The sequence below is a fragment of the Columba livia genome, chromosome 5 (assembly GCF_036013475.1).
Source record: "Columba livia isolate bColLiv1 breed racing homer chromosome 5, bColLiv1.pat.W.v2, whole genome shotgun sequence".
In the NCBI taxonomy this organism is placed as follows: Eukaryota; Metazoa; Chordata; class Aves; order Columbiformes; family Columbidae; genus Columba; species Columba livia.
The window spans coordinates 18019414-18042587 of NC_088606.1; the positions used below are offsets into that span (position 1 = coordinate 18019414).

General features: G+C 43.2%; 1 protein-coding gene across 5 annotated transcripts in view; it reads left to right on the forward strand.

Annotated features, from left to right (window-relative positions):
- Window positions 1-2601: 2601 nt before the first annotated feature.
- The window catches only part of CCDC88C (coiled-coil domain containing 88C), a 99573-nt gene continuing 79000 nt past the window's right edge, over window positions 2602-23174 (forward strand). For all 5 annotated transcript variants that reach the window (XM_065063651.1, XM_065063653.1, XM_065063654.1 and 2 more), the window contains exons 1-3: window positions 2602-2895; window positions 3004-3104; window positions 11442-11550. In XM_065063651.1, the coding sequence (XP_064919723.1) occupies window positions 2836-2895; window positions 3004-3104; window positions 11442-11550 (270 nt within the window). In that variant the 5' untranslated portion in view covers window positions 2602-2835. The remainder of the gene's footprint in view (window positions 2896-3003; window positions 3105-11441; window positions 11551-23174) is intronic.

A 23174-nucleotide genomic window follows, 5' to 3' on the forward strand; every position in this document is an offset into this window, starting at 1 on the left:
GTTACATTCAAGTTGTGAAAAGCAGGAAAGCATCCTTGCATTTGTATTCTGTCTTCTCTGAAGTAGATTCTATATTTTTCAAATATTAAGTTACTTTTCTTTTGACTCTTGATGAACACACCCATCCGCTGTCGTAAGTACTGGGAGTAACAACTTTAAAAATGTATTTATTGAAATCTGTTCACAAAACGGGAGATCATAAGGCTTCAAGAAGTTAAAGAATAGCGGTCTTTCTCTTGGGAGTGTTGAGAAATTATTAACCACCTTCTTTTTCTCTCTACACCCGAACAGGAGCTGTTACGCTTTCTCTTTCCAACTACAACAGATAGTTTCCTTGCAAACCTTCCTTCTTTCGAGGTTCAGAAATGCTTGGACTGGATGACTCACACAATAAAGGGTTAATTTAACTATTTGTACCCTCCTGGCCCATCGTCTCAATGAATTTAAGAGTGAAACAGCTGTACTGGCTTGTAAACAAGTGGCAGTTCACCCGGGCCCGGGCCGGCTGGCAGCCCGGAGTTCTCCTTCCTTACTCTACAGGTTTGAAGATCAAAAATAAATCGCATGCCTTAAATAGCGCGTTCACCGGGTAATTTCTGGCCGTTCCCGTGTAATAATGGGATCCATCCGAATGCAAATCCGAAGCCCGAGGGTCGGGCTGCTCTCGATTTCGTTACCGAGCGTCAGCCCCTTCCCCGGCGGGGCTGCTCTGCCGGGGGCGCAGCCGCCGTGGGCGCGCAGCAGGCGGTGCCGAGCCCGGCCGGGCCGGCAGCGGGGCCGGGGGAGCCCAGGGAGCGGGGGCCCCGCAGCGCTCTCGCCTGGGGGCAGGTTTCCCTCCCTGCTCTGGTAAAGTCTTATCAGAAGCAACACAAACTGTGTCCTCGTTAATGTATACCGATGCATTTGGTACCGACGCTACCAAAAAGCGCAGGCTCCTCGACGGGTGCAGGGCTGCCTAAAGTAAGGATCATAATGAAGCAAATCATTAAAATCCATCTTTATTGGGACTGACAGGCCCCTGCAGTGAACACCGGTGTCTCCCATTTAGTAACAGGTTGCTTACAAACTGCTCAGGCAAAACAACTGATGTTCCTCCCTCCGGCGATATGGTAACTACAAACAGACGTACACCCACCTCCCTTCCTATAAATATGTTTGGCAGATTAAGTGGTTAATAATAAACAGAATTTCAGATTCGGTTTGACTATGTAAAATCCAAACTATATTTTGCGAGTTTAGGCAAAATGTATTAGGAAGCAGCTGATGCAAGGACTGATAAATACCAGAGATAAAAGACTTCAGCTGTGAAAAACAGAGCAAACTATCAAACGTGAATCTTAGCAGGACCAAACCTCACCATGTAACACCAGGCATGCTGCAACTCTATGAATAAATTATATTGTTTTCAAAATCTGAGGCTGTGATGAATAAACAACAATCATCCAGATAACCTGAGTTTTTGTGTGTGTTTGTTTGTTGTTGTTGTTGTTTGTTTTTGTTTTTAACTAAAGATAGAATAAATCCTGCTCCCACAGGAAAATAATTCGCATCCTTGGTGCGAGGCTGCTGAGGAGCAGCACCGGTGGCGACGGATTCGCCGCGCTCCCGCTGTGCTCAGAGCTGCCCCAGCGCCGAGCGCACGGCGTGCCCCCCTCAGAGCTCACAGCAGACCTGCGATGCCCCTGCGCACGGGGAAAGCAGCGGTGAGGAACGCCATTTGCGCCTTGTTGTACGCTACATCAAAAGGGCACGCAACAGGTTGTGCCTCTCGTTTTTCTCGAAGTTTTTCCTTTTTAGGTTTTTGTGTTGCAATAAGAGGTTTATGCTGCACGTTTTGAGGCATCCCTGAAAAAGCCGTTCTTGCCTGACGAAGTACCTTACGGGCACCTCCATGCTTTTAAACCTTGTAACTGCGCGTTAGCGCGCTGCTCCCCGGCAGAGGACGGCACGCTGCCTTGCCGGTCCCAACAGCCGGCCCCGGTGGGTGCGGAGGTACAACCGCCCACGGCACGGTGCCCGGGCCGCCCAGGGGCGGGCTGACCTCGCCGCGGGACCCGCAACACCTTGGCTCAAACGGACGAACGAGACGCAGCCGCAGGGGGGGCGGGCCCGCTCCTGCCTCCGCGCCCCGCCGGGGCCCCTCTCGCAAACTTTCGGCCGGGGGACCTCGCTGTCGCGGAAACGGGCCGGCGACGGCCACAACGGGCAGCGCGCGCCAGGGCAACCGCCGGCAGCTCGCCCCGGCTGCGCCCCGCGGCCCGCCCCCTCCTCCCGCAGCCGCCCAGGGGCGTCACCCATTGGCCGGCGCCGACCCTCTCCGCGTCTCTCATTCGCGGCGGGACGTGCCCGTCACGGCGCTACAGCGGCCCGGGTCTAATTGCCGGGGCAAGGGCGCGCCCCGCAGCAGGTAGCGCCGTGGCGGCCGGAGCGGGGCTGAGGGTTTCGTCGCGCTGCTGCTCGGAGCGGCCTCGTGAGAGCTTCGCGCCTCTGTTCCCGGCTTCGGGGGAGGTCGCTGCAGGCTGCTGTCCCCGCTGCCCTCTCCTAGTGCGGCTTGCTCTTCGCCGGGGGAGCCTCTCCTGCCGGCGGGGGCCGGGCGGCAGCGGGGCGAGCTCGGCGGGGGGAGACCGGCCTGTTGCTGCTAAGGGGCGGCACCGCGGCGACAGCGAGCGGCCCCTCATCTCCCCCCGGCGCGGGGCGGGGGAGGGATGAGCCGCGCATTGTTTCCCCTGTAGGCAGCGCCCGGCGGGCAGCGGGCCGGTGGGCCATGGGCTCTGCGCCTTTGTCTCCCAAGTGAGCCGGCCCCGCTCCCGCCGCCACCAGCCGGCCCCCGGCGACATGGACGTGACCGTCTCCGAGCTCCTGGAGCTCTTCCTGCAGAGCCCCTTGGTGACCTGGGTGAGTGCGGGGGGGAGCGGGGAGGCTGCCGGCGGGGCGGCCCTGGCCCAGCGGTGGGGGCGGCCGAGCCATCCCGCCGACCCCGCTGTCCTTCATTCCTCCCGGCAGGTGAAAACCTTCGGGGAGCTGGAGAGCGGGGACGAGGACAACCTCGGCGTGTACATGGACCTGGTGGATGGCGTCGTCCTGAACAAGATCATGCTGCAGATGTGAGTGGGCTCCTGGGGGAGGGAGGAGACCCGGTAGCCCTGCGCTGAGAGCAGCGCCGAGCGCCCCTCGGCCGCGCACCCGCTGCCTGTCGCGCCGTGGTCGGGCAGCGGCCCCGATGGGGACGCCCTGGCAGCGGGCGGCGTGTGGGGCGGAAGCGTCGGCTTCGCGTTTTTTTCCTTTTGGTTGCTAATTAAAATTAACGAAGACAAGGGAGGAAAAAAAAAATCTTCCGGTTCTATAAAATCTGCTTTAACGTTTTTCTAGTGTTTTTTGAGGGTATGTGTTTTTTGCCTTTTTTTTTCTTCTTCTTCTTCCCTGGTTACTTTTTTTAGTTGTTCATGTGTGCTTTAGGGGGGTAGGTATGTGACAGTACAACTAAGAAAATGATAGCACTTTAGCCATGTGAAACTTTACTAGGAAGATTTTGTCTGAAGTGTGTCTATGTTCTAATGTAAACTTTTATATTAAATATGTAATAACTTAGGTCATATCTCTTTCAGGCAGCACTGTAAGAGTGTGTCTTGAGGAAACTTATTTTAGGTTAAAAAAGCAAACACTGAAAATTCCTTAACATTGAAGTGAATTGCTGGTAAAACTTTACTTTCTTTTTGTTTTTAACCACATCCTTTCCTGTTGCCAGTGTGCTGCATGTGGATCCTGCCTGTTTTGTATCATCTCTGTGTTTACTTTTAAATACTCTGAAATGCTTCTTTTTTTTAAAGAGTTCATAGCGAACTCTCTGACTTGCAGGGGAAGGGACTTTGGAAATCATTCAGTTTTGGCATCACGCTTTCTTCTCTGAATGAAATCAGTTGAAGCTTGACCAGTCATTTGCTATGTTAGGCCCAGTCCAGACATTTCAATGAAGAATTCATATGGCAATCTTCAAGTGCGATTTTTGAAAAGTAAAAAAAAAAAAAAAAAAGTGAGAACCCATGCCCCACCAATGGAAGTTTTGTTATATTCTGGTACCTGGCTGTTCCATCTGAAAAGGCAATCAGATTTTCTTCTGGTTTGGTGTTATTAACCGTGGAAATTGTGAACTGGAACTTAGGTGGTGAAGGTCCATAATTCAGAACTGTATCCACATCGATAACCCTACTTGGGGATAACAAACTAGTGGTGTAAAATGTTAGCTGGGATGGAAACCTGATGAGAGAGCATAATTTCCAGCATTTCTCAAGGACAAATTGCACTTTCTTCGAATTGGAGGACTTGAGTACGAGCATTAACATCCAGACTTGTACTTCACCAAGATGTGGGAAATTGGATTTCGATTTATGACCATTGTATTTGACATGGAGATGAGTAGCCAAACTATCAAGGAACAGCAACAGTTGAGCCTGCTGCAGGTTTAACTAACTAAGCTATCACAATTATCTAATATGTAAAAGAATCTTACTATTTCAAAACAAGAAAAAAATAACTTAATACTTAGTTGCTCTTGATTTTCGTTATGAAATAGGTTGAAGTTACGTGGTTTTGGAATGACTGTGTTACACTCGTGAGTCATGTATTTTAGAAGTGCTTTATCAGGTGGTGTATGCTGACCCATATTTTGTAGCTGGCCATTGAAATATGTTGAAGGAGACGTTAGGTTGTTAAAGTCTATGGAGCAACTGAATGCTCTGTGGACAAGGAGTGAGCACTAAGATCTCACTGGAATAAGGAAGATAAGCATATAGGATATAGGCTGAGAGCAGTGACACTAGCTGGCATTTTGCTGAGTATCATGTGTTTGAGAAGTGCGCTGGCATGTTTGCTTGCCTTGTGCAGTCAGGAAAATAAGTCTGTTTCTTACAAATGACATCTCTGCCAGCAGCATCACTGAAAGCATTAAGTGGGGGAAGCACAAACAGTGTGGAATAGGAAACTCTCCCATTATGCGCAATCAGGGTGTCTTTTTTTTTTGCCCCCTCTTTTTAGGCAGCTTTGACAGTGCTACTAATGGTGTCTAAGGAGCTTGTAACTCAGAGCTTTCTTCTGAGAACCCTAAATTGTTTAACTTAGGAAGGATCACGGCTGTATTTATGTATCACAACCCAGCGAAGCACTCAGGAGAGGTGCTGTCTATGACCTTCAGTTTTCCTGACTTAACCTTTAGACACTGCAATGCAAGTATTTCTTGCCTGTAAATCGGGAAAGCCTTGCGATATGTGTTTCTGCCTCACAAAGCTTTTGGAATAGAAAAACCGATGTGTTTTTTAAAATGCTTACTCATTGATTTTTTCAAGTCCTGCCCCCCAAAGATCACTTTCAGTGCTTGGCTTGAGATTTCTTCCTGCTGAAATTGTGTTAATGAGTGCCTTTGATAAATCTGATATAATTTAATATGTCATGCCGTGATAGTGTTGGTTGCCTGGAGGCAGAGATGCATGCGTGCAGAGAGCAGGGGTAGCAGAGTGAAAGGGCTGGGCTCCCGATGCGGGCAGCTCTCCTCACTCGTGTGTTATTATGCTTTTAGTTTTTTGGGGTTGAATATCCTGCTTACTTGGAACATGAATAACGCAGGCATGTGAGCTTGCATCTGAAACACCAGGTGTGATGCAGTATAACAGGTTTCTTTCAGTGAAGATGTCAAAAGTCAAATTCTTGGGAATTTCATTATTAAAAACATTTGTGTCTGGCAGCTAAGCAGGTTTTAAGTTTAATCCATGGCCAGAAAGTCACATGAAGAAATCCAGGTGTACCAGTTGAGTGGAGATTGCTGAGCGAAACTAAGGCTTTAGCTGTGTAAGGAGTGAGTGGGCTGTACGAGTTCAGCCTCTAGTTTCTGTTGTAGTAGGCTGGATTTTGCCCAAATGCTGTCTGGCAACACTGGGTGGAGAAGATCCCAACTGCTTGATCTTGTGGTATCAACGTCTTTTAAACTGCGGGTTCATATCGGCAAGGCAGCTGTGTCGCCAGAGGGATGCGTGACATCTGTTGCTTTTCCTGCCTGCCAGGTCCCTGCTGGCTGCATGACAGGAGGTGAAAATAGGGCTGTGCCTTTGCTCCATCCTCTTCAGAAATTAACTGCCCCCAGGAATGCTAGCCCTGAATAAAACGTAGTGTGCTCAGGCACACCAAGTGTAGCCATAGTAGCAGGGTGGAGGAAGGAAATTCGGCCTGGGCTCAGGGAGGTTCTGGCCACAAGGTGGTCAGTAAGTAGCCAGCTGTGAGCTTTGCTGGTGACAAAGCAAGGCCATTTTAAAAAGAGAGCTGGAGATTGCTTAGTTCTCAACGGTGGTGCCTAGCTGCTTAACCAGTTAAATCTGACAGGAAGAGGCAGACAGCAGCATTTGGTTTCCCCCTAATATTTTAAAATAAGACTAATTTTTTTTTTGAGTAGTTTTGCTGTAAATGAGTGGTTTCCTCTTCCTGTGTTCTGTCCAAGTGTATACCCCAACCTGATCATGCGTGAAGGACACGCTGATTTTTGCAGATTTGCAGTGCTGGCTGAACACTCTGCATGTGAAAATGTTTGTTAATCTTCAAAGTGGAACTGCTGTGTCCTGAGCTTCTGTGTTTCTAGTGGATTTATGTGTATCAGGTTAATGAGCTTCTCTGTAGACAGATTTTGAAGAACTTTGTTGAGAGGGTTGTGTGTCACTTCCTGGTATGAAACAGCACGTGGTGACACTGCATAGACTCCCTTCAGTGTCACAGCTGCAGCTGTGGCATAATACCTACAAACATAAGCAAATATTTACCCTGTTTATCTTCTTATAGAAAGTTTTATTTGAGAAACGATGTGGAGGTTTACACATGCAGGTACACAAGCACATAAGTGTTTTCATATTGACTTGTTCTAATTTTTCTAATTGATGGTAGACTCTGTTCTGTTCAACATTCCAGTTTGCTGAATGTTTTATTAGGAATACATCTGATAAAACTGCTTTTATTAAGCCCCCATAATAAAAATGCACAATAATAGTTTGGTTTTTTTTCATTTCAATCGCAGCTATGGTGGTTTGTAGAACTGACAGTCTGCCTTCTTTAATTTAGACCATGTGACAGGAACAGCCACATTTTGAGTGCCCGCTGCTTGTGGTTTGTAGCAAATGGCACAGATACAGGAAGGTTGAAGATATGCATCTGTTTAATTTAAAATTGTATTTAAATGTGCATTTTTCTACCATTTTCCAGTCAGTTTAGAAACCCCTCCAGCCTTCAGTGGCTTTATCCCACTTCATGTTAGAAAAAGGGGGAGTTAGACTGGTTCAAGAGTGGTGTACTTTCAGTTAGCTGCTTGCAGAGTGAAGTGCCATGGGATGCTGGGCACGCTGGGCATGGCTTGTTCCTTCTGGCATCTCATAACCCTTGGGCCTGGCTTGTGGGCTTCCTGCTTACTCATCAAAGTTACTTGTCAGAAATTGCTTGAATGAGATTGTAACTTCAAATTTTTAAAATGAAGTTGTATTTAGTTTTTTAATTAATTGGTGGCTGAAGGGGTTGTATTGTCAAGCACTTGTGCTGCTGGCCCTGGGCTCACTGAACTTACTACTTGACCTGTGTCCTGGCCCTTCCTCTCCTCTGTGCTCCTCTATAAGTCATGAGGGTGTACAAACCAGAGAGCTTTTTTAAAAAATATACCCAATATAGTGAGGTTTGAGTCTTTCCTTCTGTTTATTTGGTTTTGTGTGTTTTTACTGGTTTGCAAAGTACCTCCCTTATTCACACCTCAGTCACACCGCCTGTCTTATCTAAATAACTTTTTGAGCTTGAGGAGTATATGGTTTTTCAAAAAAAATTGAATTGTAGTTTTAATTACATTTGTGTGTAAAGGAAAGATCAAACATCAGAGGACTTGAAAAAACATCTAATTGAGGTTGTATCCAGGGATTTTTTTTTTTTTTTAAATACATTCAGATAATAATTTGTTTGGGTTACCTGGTTAGTGTTGCAAAAACTATCTTCACTTTTCAATATGATCCTTGGAAAGAGTTTCTTTCTGTAAAATTCTTCCTAAACAGGTTTCACCAACTGAACAGGTGCTATAATGTTCAGAGTGCAGTACCAACAATTCTGTCGTCTTTAGGGTAGAAAAGTCTTTAAACACAGAATTTGCCTCTTATGGTGTCATTTTACTCAGGTGCTTTTTTTTTTTTTTTTTCCCCTTGAGGACTCTGCTTCCTCTTCGCACTTTTCCTGGCTGTAGATCAGACCGTTTGGGCTGTCATTTTTTTGAGTACCTGGATCTCTCTAGGTGTTTAGCCTTTTTCTTTCCACTGTGTTGAGGTCAGTAAGCGCACGTGGCTGTGGTTTTTTTGGTAGCCGGCTCTGTCCCTGAGTGTAGGTGACCTTGGGCCTGCCTGGTCCTGATTGCTGCCCCGTTCCCCAGGGCGATGCCTGCCTGCCCCTGGGCTGCCTCCAGGCCCTGCTCCGCTCCCCTTTGGGGTGGCAGCACGTGGGTCTGGGGCTGTTCCTGCTCTGGCTCTCCCCTTCCATGTCCCCTGAGATGTCTCAGGAGCCGGCTGAGTGATGTGGAGGAGGCAGAAGCAGGAGAGGTCCAGCTGACCTTCCATAAGCTGATGTGGTTATCATATGCCAGAGATCTGAGGCAGAACATGCTTGAAAATTGCAACAAACGTGTTTTTTATAATTAAACACATGCCTCGAACCCTTGATACTTGTAAGTGTTTGTCTCCATGCTTGCTAGGTCAAAATATGTTTTGCCAGTTCAATTGGTTAAAATTGAGCTTTACCTGGTAAAGAACCTCCCACTACCTCCAAAAGCAACTTTCTGTGTCTCCTCCCAAGCTGTTGGCTGTGGAGCTAGGACAGCTGTAGTCAGTACTCAAGCTTATCTGACCCAGGATTAAGAAAAAAAAAATATGGTAACAAACAAAAAAGAAATGGGATGTTGCGTGTTGAGGAATTGCTTAGTTTTCCCTGCGGAGACAATAAGCTCTGTGATAGTTTGAAGTATAAGCTGTGCTGGCCTTGCGCATCTTGCGTGAAGAGTCCTCTCTGACCTGAGATGCTGGATGAAGTTGACTACACAACATCTTCAGAAATCCAAACCACCATTTTTTTCCAACTACCTTCTGTTTTCAGAAAAGCTTTTAACTTCCTTGTCAGTGAGGAGGAGGAAGCAGGACTGTATGAGTGGCACCGTGTGCTGTGGCTTGGCTCCAGGTTAAGAGGCCCACAAGGTCAGTGGCATTAAGGGCTCTTAGGTCAACCAATTACTCTTAATGAAGATGATAGGATAAAAGCTCCAGAATTGCTTCTGAGGGCCCAGTCCTGCGAATGTTACGTTCTTGTAACAGATGACTTGCTCCACTGTGCCAAAAGACAAGCAGGTCTTGTGTTGGAAGGAGTTGTTCTGTGTCTTGTGTGCTTCTGAAAACCTCACCAAAGTCCTGCCGTTACACTGCCTACAGCTTTTGAAGAAATTGCCTCTCCATTGCTGTGGCTGGTGGGTGCATCTTGTGGATTTTTGCCTCATTTTGTGTGAGGTTTTTTTTGGGAAGGGTTGTGGAGCTTTGCTCTACAGTCGGTGCCTTTTCTTCCAGGCCGTAGATGTGAGTCACTGCCAGCCCGTGGCACGGCAGCGTGCTGCCTACACGAGTTTTCACGTGGAACTGAGAACTGTAGGCTCACCCTTCTGTTTTGCAAGCCTCTCTTTGCGGTGCATTTCTTCCCTTTTAGCTTCTTGGTGTGTTGTTGTGACCTTGACTAAAAAGGCCAAGTGTTCAGCTTCCTTCAGGATCCAACTCTGTGTCAGCATCTGCTCAGAGCACTGAAGGCAAGGGACTCTCCAAGTTCAAGCTCAGATGCCACTTGCGCTTCTCCAACTTGCTGTGTTGCTGAAGACTCATTGTCAAACTGTGTATGGGTATGGCTTCTGCACTCCTGTATCTGAGCATCAGTAAAATGAAATACTTATTACTGATTTTACTTTAAAAGCTTGTTACGGTTGCATCTCTATGTTCATTTTTTTTTCCCCAGGATGTATTACAGTGCCAATCAGCATATAAAAATCCTTTGCTGCTGTAAAGGCTGTATAGAGTCTTGCTAGGTCATGTCAGTGGTAGTTTTGGTCATCTGTACTTCAGTTTGTTTGAACCCTGGTACGTAAATACTGTGTCTGATGTTATCTGCTGCCAAGGCAGTTTTTTCTCATCACTGGAATATCTGTGTATTCTGTTATATTTATGCACATAGCACTGCTTTCACTAGAGAGGTGCTTTGGGATGGTTGTGCATTTAAATACATAATTAGAAAGAAAAAGCTCTTTGACATGCTTATGTAAGCTTTGGCAGATATCTTTAAAAAATAAATATTGGATCGGTTTGTCTTTTATTTCCTTGTCAATGCCCGAGTTCAATATTTGGCCCTGGAAGAGGTGTGAATGGCTTAATCAACAGCCAAAGCAGAGCTCTGGGAGGCAGGTGTTTGGATTGTGTAGGAGTTTGCTGATAAGAGTCTTCATTAGAAGGGAAACGCAAGGCTTTGAGCTGTGCTATTGACAGATAAGGTTTTTCATGTTCTTTTTTGCAACGTGTTAGGGTGCACACAGAGTATGGGAAGGTGTACATTCTTATTAAATCACTTGCAGCTTTTTTTCCCATTTTATTTTTTGTTTTAGAAACAAAGTTGCTTCAGGTACAATTTTGATATACTTCCTTTAAAATGAACCAGAAACTTTTGACTTCCTTCCCTGAAATCTTTCCACTGTTTTTTTCCTGTCTTGCTTACATTTTATTCATATTGTGAAGCCTGGTAGAGTTGATTTGTGTTTGGTTTTTTTATGCATTTTTTTTATGTGTATGTGGGTTTTTGTTTGTGATGTAGTGGATATATAAGGAAGATCTAGTTAGAGGCTACTGGTATAATAAAAGTGCAGTGTTCCTTTTTCCCCTCAGTGTATAATTCTTCTGGGTTTTGAAGTTTGCACAGTGATCATTGATCAAGTGTTAACACCCTGCTCTTGTCATAAAACTCCAAAGCTAAGGATGGCATGGCATGGTAGTCTTTCCTAGGCTTCCCTTTATTTGAATAAGATAAACCCCTTATTATCAGAGACTGCTTTGATCTAGTGTGTGCAAACCAAATATGCTCTTTGCTTCATGGAAATACTAATAAGGAGGGAAGCTGGCCTGAATTGCTGTGTGGGTTACCCTAAAGTAGGTTACTTCGGTGTGCAGGAAGATTTCCAAGTTATACATAGGTGCAAAGGTAATGAGCTTATTCTATAATGAATTACTGTATATGTATCGTGTCTAATTATGTCGGTGCATATAATGGGTAAGTTTTTAAGGTTTTTCATGACGGTGCATTATCGAGATGCTAAATCTTAGTACTGAGTAAACTGATACTACTTTATTTTCTTCTTCCTCTTTTAACAGAGATCCTCGACCAACCAACCAACGTGTCAATAAGCATGTAAATAATGACACCTATCTTCGGGTTCAAAACCTGACCATCTTAGTGAGAAACATTAAGACTTACTATCAGGTGAGATTTCTGTTCTTTGCTCCTTGATCTGTGGTGGTTGGTATAATGTTTCAGCTAGTGCAGGGGCTGGTGGCTTGAAAAAAGCTTGCTAGAGGAAAGGGGGAGGAAATTGTATTTGTGTAAAAGTACTTTCAGCTGTGCTTTCCTTATGAAATGACAATATGGCTACTCTCTCTATCCCTCATGGCCAGAGGCTGCTTTCCTGCCCCCCTCTCTTTTAAAGAAGTGCATTTGCAGGCTGTGATAGCACTTGGAGATACATTTAGTTAAAAGGCTCTTTTGTGGTGGGGTTGTGGGGTGTGTATGTGAAGAGATGCTGAAATTGGTATAATGTTATTGGGTGTAAAACTTGTTTTAAACAAGTAGCATTCCCTTAAAGTGGCTGCCAGCAAATAAATCATAATGAAGAAATGTCTTTAATGCTAGAATATAAACCTCAAGTTAATATACTACTAACTAGGAAAAATAAACTTGTGCTTATCTTGAAGGTAGACATGCTGTGTACCTGTTTTCAGGTGTTAAAGCAGTTGTTTGTTCTGAACTCCTCTAACAGACTTAAGTGCAGCAATCACTGGCATTTCTCACAAATAGGGCAATTCTTAGGTGACATTCTTGAACTGGCCAGTGTTCCTCTGCTGTTATGGCACTCCCCTAAAACCAGGGTGGTGACAGCTGAGCACTTTTGCAGGTGTAGATACATGTTGGATGCTGCTGAAAAGCCACAGGAGTTAATTCAGTTACTCTAAATAGAATTTCTGTATACACACTGTTGTGTATATATATAGACTCCCTAGTGAGACAAGTAACTGTTCTACTATTTCCTTTTACATATCTTTTGCCAGATTTGAATGTATAGTATAAACCAGGCTGAAACCACTCAGGACTGTTAAAATGCTCCTGTGCATATGTGTCTCAGTCATATAACAACTAAACTGTAGGAGCTGATGTCAGTGTGTTCATCCTGGACATGTCATCTTTTTTGTACATACAAAAGAGATTGTGTGTTGGCTTTGTCTTCAAAATACAGAAGAGACTTAATGCTTAACTATAGTAGTGCCTTTTGATGCCATTCTCTTCTGGAGCTTGCCTACTGCTATTCCATGTTACTGCCAGTACGCTGCTTCTGGACGGGCTTAGGGAAGCCTAGAAGAGAGAGGGACTTGTGAAAAAGTCAGATGGGCTGAATGACTCATCTGAGCAAGTTCTAGTCACCTGCTAGAAAAATTGTGTAACTCAGGTTTGAGGTGATGTGGGAGAGTATCGTGTGTTTCTGAAGACAGCTGACCTGTGTCTCCATTGCTGAGAACTGGTGATTCTGATGCAATGTGATGTCATTACTGAGACTTGTGATTTCGAAGGGCAAATTCCATTTGGTCATAACTAGAGGTTGAAGGTTTTTCTGGTTTCTCTGTTACCCACTGAACAGTGTAAATGTGTATGGAGTCTATAAGCAAAAAGGACTATGTTTAGGGACAGGACTAGTCTTTTTCCTGCTGTCCTCACCCTTACAAGATTTATAGTCTGAGAGTCTGGTCCTTCAGGTGTTGAAATTCTAAAGCTTTTTATTCGTGTGAGTTCTTTGTCTCGGAGTTGATAATCTGACCTCTTTTAAGAGTACCTGAAGAGGGATAAGAGTCAGGAAGAAAGAAAAGTGATTCAGAATCATGTGATATGTTGCTTGGTTTGTTGTTGACCTAGCTCTTGAGCTATGTAATTGTAATCCAATAAAGCTACCAACAACCAAAATAGGTTAAAGACGCAGAGTTTTCAATGGGAAATAGTAGTTGAGGCTTGCAGTAACAGGTGTGACAGTGATGTTCCTGCTGTAGTCCAGAAGTTAAACACTGTGAATCTTGCTGCCTGAAGACTGTATATACTGTATGTAAACAAGGCAGTCATTTGCATTTGGTCCTGAAAATGTGTAATTACAACAAAGCTTAACATAATATTTTTTTGTGATAACATTATATGAACTTCTTTGTCCTTGTCGCAGTCACGTCTTCAGGGCAAGCTCAAGGTCTCAATGCTAATCAGAGGTTCCCTTTCACATGGTCGTGTGCAGCTTTCAACTCTGTCATCAGGGAGGAGTTAAGGCCATCTATGCTGTAACTGAGCACTGTGTGGTTGGTGCCAAGTATAATGACACATCTATACTAATGTTTCTGTAACATATTTGGAGGATTTCTTTTGTTTTAGAATCTGATGTAAGTAGCTTTTACTAGTTTTTTCAACATGCAAACAAATAGATGCTTTAGAATATATTTAATATTGTTAGACCTCTTCTTTCCTGAATGTTAGCATTTTTTTTAAATAGGTTAAAGTTGCAGGCATTGTTTGGCGAAGTAGTATTAATACATACAAGCTTAATTTAAAATGGAGGTAGTGTCTTACTAACTGAAAATATGCAATTGAATTTGATCGCAGACTGGAAGTGGAGGGGGAAGTTCCTGACAAACAATAGGAACATGAATTTGCTGCTTCCTCAAGAGAAACAAAAGCTCTAAAAATACAGTTTAGACTTGACATATTACATTCCTGTTTGCTTAATGGACCCAAGTCTATGGCTGTTACTGAATTTGGTAGAAAGAGTCTCCTTGAATGTAAAAAAAAAAAAAAAAAAAAAAAAAAAAAAAAAAAAAAGCCACCTCATGCTTTCTTGAAGGACATTGGTAGGTATGGAAGATATTTGCTCCTCTCTGCACTGGGCAGGAAGCGATCAAGAATATGACATGAATTCATGGTACTGTAAACTATATTTGAAGAAGGTGATGTAAGTGGCTACTAAAATTAACTCTGATATTCAGAAAGTAGTTGACATTTCAGATCATATAATTGTCTAGTATATCTTTATCTGATATCAGATTTCTCATGTATTTGTATAGCTCTTTAGTAAAACAAAATTGACATTAATACAGATTATATTACTTCAGAAAACAAGGACAGGTGTAATCCACAAGCATGAACCCAGGTGTTCTCCACAGCATTGGGGCTTTCCTGATACTTTAGGCTGAAGGGTCTGTGCTGGGAATGACTGTGAACAAACTAGATTATTGTTGGGATTTGGCTTTGATTTGAGCCATAAAGATCAGTTCCTATCTGTGATTCAGCAGGCATAGCTTGGGAGGGGTAAATGCAATGGAGCAGCATTTTTCCAGTTCAAATATAGTCTCATTTTTAGAAGCTTGTTAACTGACTTTGTTCATTAACAACTTTCTGAGGAGTTACCTTCTCTTAACTTTCAGCTGCATGAAATGGGATTGCTGGTGGCTTCTAGGAAAAAAATTGTGTCAAGACTCTTAAAATGGAGGTTTTGTTGTGTTGCGTGTTTTTGTCTTTAATTTGGTACGTAATATTTGTTACTGGTGACAGCGGGCAACATGTCTGCATTTGCCACTCTGAGCAGTTGCGGCTTTGCAGGTCTGTTATTGGCTTGGGAGGCCCCTCTTTTGAAACCAGGCAAATGACTCATTTTCCTGAGCATTCAAGAGAATCTGTCATTATTTGCATTTAATAACTGTTATGGTACTGGTTCACTGGAGAAACGGCTGGTCATAAAACTTCTGGAATTGGTGCCATATCTTGGAAAAGGGCTGAGCACAGCAGAATGTGTTCATTGCTCATAATGTGAGTTTTATGTGTCTCTTCTTGCTCTGACTGAATTCAGGCACTTGACTGTCTTTAAGCTGGAATTCAAAATGGTTTTGTAGGAAATAGTTTAGTACAGAGAATTACAGCCCACTGCCTGCAGCTGCAGTGAGGTTGTTGATTAAAGGGGTCAACAGAGAGCTGAGTGTATTGGAGAAGAGATGCTCATCCACTTCTCACTGGTGCAGGTGCTGTGCATCCTGGTCAAAGGGTGAAGTCTTCACCTCATCCTACAGCTAACCAGTGTGTGTGGGCAGATGGACCTCCAGCTGTTGTCTGCTGCCTGTTGTTGATAACATAGTTGGGAATGTTGGTCCTTAGGCTGATTCTGGCTAGTCCAGTGCAAGAGATGAAATGATCTTGCTATTCTTGACCTATGCCTTCACTTTGAAAACCTCCTACTGAGAGTTCCATTAAGGTTCATCTACTGGTCCAAATAAATTGGTTTGAATACAGCTCAGATAGAACACTGCATGACTGAGTGATGTTTGGCTTTGATGCAATAAGCACTCTTGACCCTTGTTGACAGTGAGTTGTTATGGCCTTAATTCCCTGCGGTCTTGTGCTTTTCTGAATGGTGATTAATCCCAGCTGTGGCAACTCTCTTCAGAGTGCTGTGGCACTGTCCCTGTTGCTGTCAGAGTCTGATGGCAGTGTCTGGGAAGGAAAAGAATAACAAAAACCAAAAAAACCCCTTAAACTGTAACAACCTGTGCAAGAGCAATTATTTTGCTGGTTCTGTCACTTCTGATGGTGGGAGAAGTAGACTAGAAAATCTAAGGGGCATTGGCCTATCCCTTTGCTGTGCTGTAGGAAATACTTAAACCTTGTAGGTGCTGGTACTTGCCCATGTCCATGTAAGAGCAGCTGTCCTAATGTCTGCAGCACTTGGATAACATACTCAGACCTATGGAGTTTGGAACGGGCCTAAGGCAGTCTGGCAGGGCAAGCCTGAAGTGGCTTTGCTGTTCTTCCTCTGTTCATGTGTCAGTCCTTGGGTTTAGAGGTTTTCTAAGGCACCAAACCACACTTTGGTACCAATTTATAAAGAACTAAATTTATGAAAGGACCTGTTTTAATGTCAGCTAGTTTCCTAACCTTCAAAAATGCCAGTAATCACTCCAACAGTATATATTGCACTCTGAAGCAAAAATCTCTACCACTTAAATGGAGAACTTGTGGCTGATAGAAGAAAAAAAGATTGTGATCATCCCTTGGCTGGTCCTTGCATGGTTATTATGGCCACATCTGGAGTATGTGGTTGAGAGACTCTGTCAGAAGAAATGCTGCACTGTGGTCATGACTGTATTTTTGTTGCCTGTGTTTCCTGCGTCAGTGGCCACTAAATACCTAAGAGATTGCTTCATGTTTCTAAATAGGTTGGAAATATCTTTTCATTAAAAAATCATATTGAGAGACAGTTCTGAAACCAGTTGTGACTGTGACTTGCACAGCTTCAAAAAGGAACTCATAACCCTGAGTATTTGCATTAAAGTGGGGGTGTGGAGGAGTAAAGATGAAACTATTCACTGAATTTTTAGAGACTTTGTCACCACAAAAATCCTACCCCCCCTGCCTAAACTCACTTAGCTTGGCTTACTTTTAAGGCTTGTCTTCTCAGACGTCTGTCCTTCTCCTTTTACTTGGCTACTCTATATTTGTGTAAAAGAAGAGCAGGCAGTAGGGGTTTTATCAGGCAGGTTAAAGGGAGTTTGCAGCCCATGAGTTGGGCTGTTGCTGTGAGTGTTTTGGTGCTGGGGCTGCAATAGTGCTGTTTCTGACCTTCAGAAGAGAGAGACCATGTTGTCTTCAGACTGGGGCAAAAGCTGGTTCTCCCAGTGGGTCAATAAATGTCTTGCAACACCAGTACTTTCCAGATCAATAAACAACTCCTGCTTCTTTAGTTGAAGACTGAGTCAGTTTCAGAGCTCTTGACTGGTCTGCAAAAAGCAATTCAAACTTGGAAGTTCCAGATTTGGGCACAAATTATGAACTGGCAACTGAACTCAAGCTATAAATAAAGTTCTGGAACTAGCTATGTCCTCTTCTGTGAGTTGAAATCTTCCCCTAGTAGGCTAGTCCTCCAGTCCTTAGCGAAGTAAACACCAACATGCTAGAAATGTACATAAATGTGCATGCCCTGAAGTCAAAAAGCGTTTATCTGTTCTGAGGGAGAGAACTCCTGCCCACAATGACCTACTGAATTAAGTGATAAAATGAACCTTTTTTTTTTTTTTTTGCTAGCCTTGTGCTTTGTCTGTTAAACTATGATATGCCTGGATGACTGCTTTCCTTTGATTCCTGCTCCCTAGAAACCTTAATTTAGCAACTTGGCTTAAGGGGGACCTTTCCTCATCTTGAGCTTTAAATTCCAAGATTATTAACCAAGAATGTCAGCTTTCTGAAGCAAGATACCAAAAGTTTCAACGGTTAAGCTCTAATTCAAATTCTTTGCTGATTTCATGCACTCTAAAAAGTATGTTCTCTCACATCTGTGTACACTTGAGCAGGTTATATGCATACAGTCTCCTGAATTGTTTCTGCATTGGGAATTGTGGTGTTGCACCTACCAGAGGTATCTTACAGGTTCTTGTGGCCTTATGTTGCAGCTGCATGTAGAAACGATGGTGAGCAGCCTCTGAAGCTCTCTGCATCTTAGTCTTTTTCACAAGTGTACAATAAATAAGGCAGTATGACAAGCTGATACTAAGGTACTGTTGCAGAGATGCTCTGTGTTCCAATAAGGCATAGGGTTGGAGCGTACTGCCACTCTGCCACAGGCGTGACCTAGAATAGGACCTTAGTAGCTCTGTATGTTTCCACTCCTGTTCCTCATTTGAGTTCTCTAGTTAGTTTAATCTTGCTACAGGCACAGACTGTCTATATGTATTTAAGCATTACTCTGCTTAATGAGGCCTTCTTGGTTCTGCAGTGGCAAAAATGTTTTAAGTTTATGGTCCTGCAGTAGCATGATCGTAAGACATGAAGGTGCATGTAAGACTGGTATTGTGAAGATGTTCAGTTATTGCGATGGTGGCTACAAGGCAAGGAAATTACTGACCTTGGCAGAGACATTCTGGGAAATGCTTAACTGGTGATGTTGTCTGTGATTTAGTCCTTCACTTGAAAATAGTGATACTGCTGTTCTGCGGGTGGAATGAACATAAGAACAATCACAAAGATCATGTACGATCATTTTGTTTAGGTCCTGTTATCAAACGTATGAATGAGAAAGCAGCCAAGATATGTGACTCATCACTATCAGCCAGCTTTTATAGTGAGAATTGTCTTGCCCATTTCCAGAAGAACTAGGTAAAACAAACATTCCTGCCCCAGAGTTGAAATAAGTTTCTACGGAGGTCAGTTTGAGAAGTCTTCCCAGGTTGGTGAGAGCCACCATGTTGTGTCCAGTAGCAACGCTGCTGGACACCACATTGAGGTGACCAACTGTCATTCTAGGATGCGTTTCAACTGATACCTTGAGTTATGTCTGGAAGGGTAATGAAGGACTGAGCTTAAAGAGACATATTTTTCACCCCCTAAGACTCTGCATGCATTTTAATACAGAATGAAATAGTGACCTCAAACAGATGGAAGAGAATAGGTCGGCTCTTAAACTGCTTTATTGCCTGTAATTTCCTGGTGCTAGAATATGGGAAAGGGCAGAATAGGCTGCCATGTGTCTGTCGTCCTGTCTTTGTTTTGCTTAATAAGCTGGAGGGGTGTGAATTTGTGCAGACAAATCAAGAAACTGAGCCAAGGGAAGAGCAGCAGTGTCCTAAAATATGGAGGCAAATGGAGGTAATCTATAAAAAATTTACAATATGGAATAGTTGTTTGGTTCCCACACAGCAATATTGACTTAACCTCTGACATGTTAACTGAAAACAATTTTTGGGATGTGGGCATTACAGAATGTATCCACTGTGTCTTTTATATGGCTTAAAAAAGGGTAACGTGAGAGTGTGTGTGGCTTTTCTTAATGAAAACCAAGGCCTACTGTTAATCTCCTAGACTATTGCTGTGATTACAAATGCTAAAGCCACAGGGTATTTCAGTCCTCTACTACATATATATTTTTGGCTATTAGGTTTAAGACATAAGTCCCTGTTCAGACAGCCTCACCAGACAGCCACATTCAGTCCTGCTGCCTAGATTTTGGGCAAATGTCCCGTTTTTGTCAGCTGCAATTTTATGAAGGAGTTTCGTAGAGTTTACCAATTTTGGGTAAGTTAGAAAATAGCTTGCATGCTTCTTGTTGCTAAAAATAGCTTTGAGATTTATTTTTTCTAAAAGACAAATGAATGTTAAAGACTGCTTTATTGCTTGTGTGTCTGTAATGAATTCCATGTCATTTAGCCCCTTTCATTAAAAAGTCTTTAAAGGCACAAGGAGGTGAGTTCTACATGTGTATAAAGGATGATTACCAAACAAATCCCCAACTGCATACCAGTTCCCAAAGCAAGTAATTTTTGCTTTTAATGGCAGGTAGAAAACAAAAATGATTTATATATATATATTTTTTTTTTTTTTTTTTATTTTTGGCGTGTTCTGTGTATGGCAATGCTGTTTAATCTGTTGTGGCTTTTACTGAGGATACTGTCACATGCTGCGTTGTGGCACACTGGATTCAGTCCACAGTCTTACTCTTGCCCAAATCTGACTCTGGATTAAGGTTTGGTGTCAAGGCTTGTTCCCATCAGTTCCAGTGACATCACACAGTATCACGGTATGTTTGGGATCGGAAGGGACCTCAAAGGATCATCCAGTCCAATCTCCCTGCTGGAGCAGGAACACCTAGATGAGGCTGCACAGGAACATGTCCAGGCGGGTTTTGAATGTCTCCAGAGAAGGAGACTCCACAACCTCCCTGGGCAGCCTGTTCCAGTGTCTGTCACCCTCACTGAGAAGAAGTTTTTTCTCAAATTTAAGCGGAACCTCTTGTGTTCCAGCTTGATCCCATTACCCCTTGTCCTATCATTTGTTTGCCACTGAGAAGTGCCTGGCTCCATCCTCGTGGCACTCACCCTTTATAAATATATAAACATTAATAAGGTCACTCCTCAGTCTCCTCTTCTCCAAGCTAAAGAGACCCAGCTCCCTCAGCCTTTCTTCATACGGGAGATGCTCAGCTCCCTTAATCATCTTTGTTGTCCTACGCTGGACCTTCTCCAACATCTGTGACCCTGTGGTGCAGACTGAGCAAAGGTGTCTCTGTGCCTCTAACTCAGCTGGCCCAGGCTTTCTGCTCCAACAGCCTTGTAATTAGTTTTTGTTACAAAGGTCTGTAACCAACTCTCACCTTTTGTACACTGCTTTTTTTCCTAATGATTTATTAGACTGGTAAGAAATTCATCACGGTGTGTTTTCATCCAGTATGGATATTTGAGATGTCTTTTAAAGTGGTGCTTATATGTTGTTTTGAATGGGTGATTATCGGTTTCAGAAATGCATGGGTGATCTTGGATAGAGCATCATATCCAACTGCAGAGTTATATTTACTTCTGAAAACAAAATGTGATTTGCATTGTAAAGGTCTGCTTGAGTTTATGTTGACCTCTAGTACTTTTGGTAAAGGCAAAAGTTCTTGGGCTAAGAAATGGGTGTGGAAGTTGTGGAGTCAGCTACCCTGCTTAAGAATGATGGGATTTACCCTTCTGAAGCGGGTCTCTGGACCTAAGGAAGCGAAACACCTGGGGACAGGAGGAAGTTTTAGTGTGCTGGCTGCTTCAGTGAAGACAAACCACAGGAAGGGGTGTATTTCTTACTTTACATGGTGTCTGGACTTTATGCCAGCAGAAATTGGAGAAGGCACCTGCTCACGAATGCACAGAAATTGAAATACTGTCACTCACTGTTGCGTGCATACATATCCCACTTGCAAATGTATTGTTTTTTAAAAGGAAATATTAAAAAAAAATTGAACTCTGAAGAGCAAATAAAGCAGCAAATTAATGTTCTTTAAGCAGAATGACTGTTTTATAGCTGTATGCATGCGCTGTTTGAATATAAGCTGTGTGTGAGCTGGTGCCTCTCCGGCTTCCCATTGTGATTAAGAGATGAAGCTGAAGGGTGGTTAAGTGTTAAAATTCCGCTGGGTCCTCATATGGCCAGGCCAGTAAAAGGACCTACATAAAAAAACTGCTCAGCAGACTGAAATGGCCCCTGTAGAGCTGTCACTGTCTGTTCTCTTTCATAATTAGCACTATTAAAAGTCTCTAGATGTTTAAGTCTAAAACCCAAATTAAATAGAATGACATGGTGTGTTCCCATTAGGTAATCAAGATAACAGTGATAGACATCTGCTTCTTTGGGGAGTTGTAGGTAAGAGACTGTGGATGTTACACAAAGGAAAAATATTGTATGAATTCCACTTAAATATCTTATTGTTCTGTGAAAATGATTATTTACTGTGGTTTTAACATTTTAAAGACTTTTAAACTACTGTAGGTGTTGCTTTTCCTCTAGGAAAATGTCACCTTTATTTACCTGATGTTAAAAAACTGCTTTCAAAAACATCTAAGTTCTTTGCTGTGAGGTTAAGAAGATAAATTCCCTGTGGCACTTTAAAGAGTGATTTGGTGGTTGTTTTGGTGTTTGGTTGTGTGTTGGTTGTTCTTTGTGTGTGTGTGTGTGTGTGTGTTTTTGTTTTTTAATGGTGATCCCATCTGTAATATATCCACTGGAAAGATATGAATAAGTGCAGCATCAAATTTGTATTGCAGAAAGACCTATTTGGTGCACAGTGTGCGTTAGAAGAAAAGGGGAGGGTGTTATGGAGCTTAATGCCTGTTTTATTTTGGAGCAGCTGTGTAACAGTACAGTGAAGTGGCTGGAGTCCCACAGGAGGCATAAGCATTTACTGCCAGTAACTGAAAGGAGGTGAATTTCTTTTTAAGTTTTTATATTAAATGCAGAATTACTATGCATGTTAAAAGGATTTGTTAAGATGCAGGTTCCAAAAGAAACAGAATCAGTCCTGAGAAGTAGTTATTTAGCATGTTCTACTTACAAAAAAAACAACAGCAAAAAAGCCCTCCCCCACACACACAAAAACCCCCACCCACATAAAAACCAACAAAAAATCAAATCACAAGAATAACCAAACAAATAAAACCACAAAAACTAACAAAAAGAAAAAAAACCCACCACATGCACAACAAACAAACAAACACATTTTAGTTTAACTTGTTACCTGTTTGAATTACTTGGAGTCTCTTAAGGCTGTTTAGTTACTTCAAAGCAAAACAACAATATTTAACTACAAGGAGTTGCTTTTTAATGTAATAAGTGTCTTTAAGGTCACTTCTTCAATTTTGATCTCTCAAAAAGGAGGAGGGGTGGGGGGAAGAAACAACCAAACAAAACCCCCCACCCTGTGTGTTCTGTGTTTTCCTGAGTACCACAAACCTGTGTCAGTATGGAAGGCCTTGCCTTTGCTTATCTGAACAGCACGTGGCTCTATCTTCACAGTTTTACATGCAGCAGGAATGAGTCTGTAGTAGAGGACCACAAAGGCTGCCATTATTAGAAGCCTTTCTTACACTTCAGTGCTCTGGCACTTAATGTAGCTCCCGGCTTCAGTCATGCAGAAGAAAGTAAACTAGAGTGCTCTGTTTAAATTCTCAGGCTTGGTTGAGCTGTCCTGTGTTTCTTCCAGTGTGCATTTCCTTTGTAGCCTGAGCCAAATCTTGATTGGAAAGGTGATCCTGATCTTCCTTTCTCACTTAGCCCTTTCTCTCTATAAATTGCTGGGTCCAACTTCTATGCAATTGAGGGATTCAAACTTAAAATTATTTGCTGCTTGAAGACTTATTTCTATAAGACATAACAAACGAGGCTAAACTGAAGCTAAAGCAGCTTGGTTAACTTGAAATTGCATTTTCTTTGTATGGCATAGGACCTGATTTCAAGTATCACTGACTTGATGCAATTTGAGATGCTGAGCACCTTGCATGGCAGGGTCTTTAAGCAGTTTT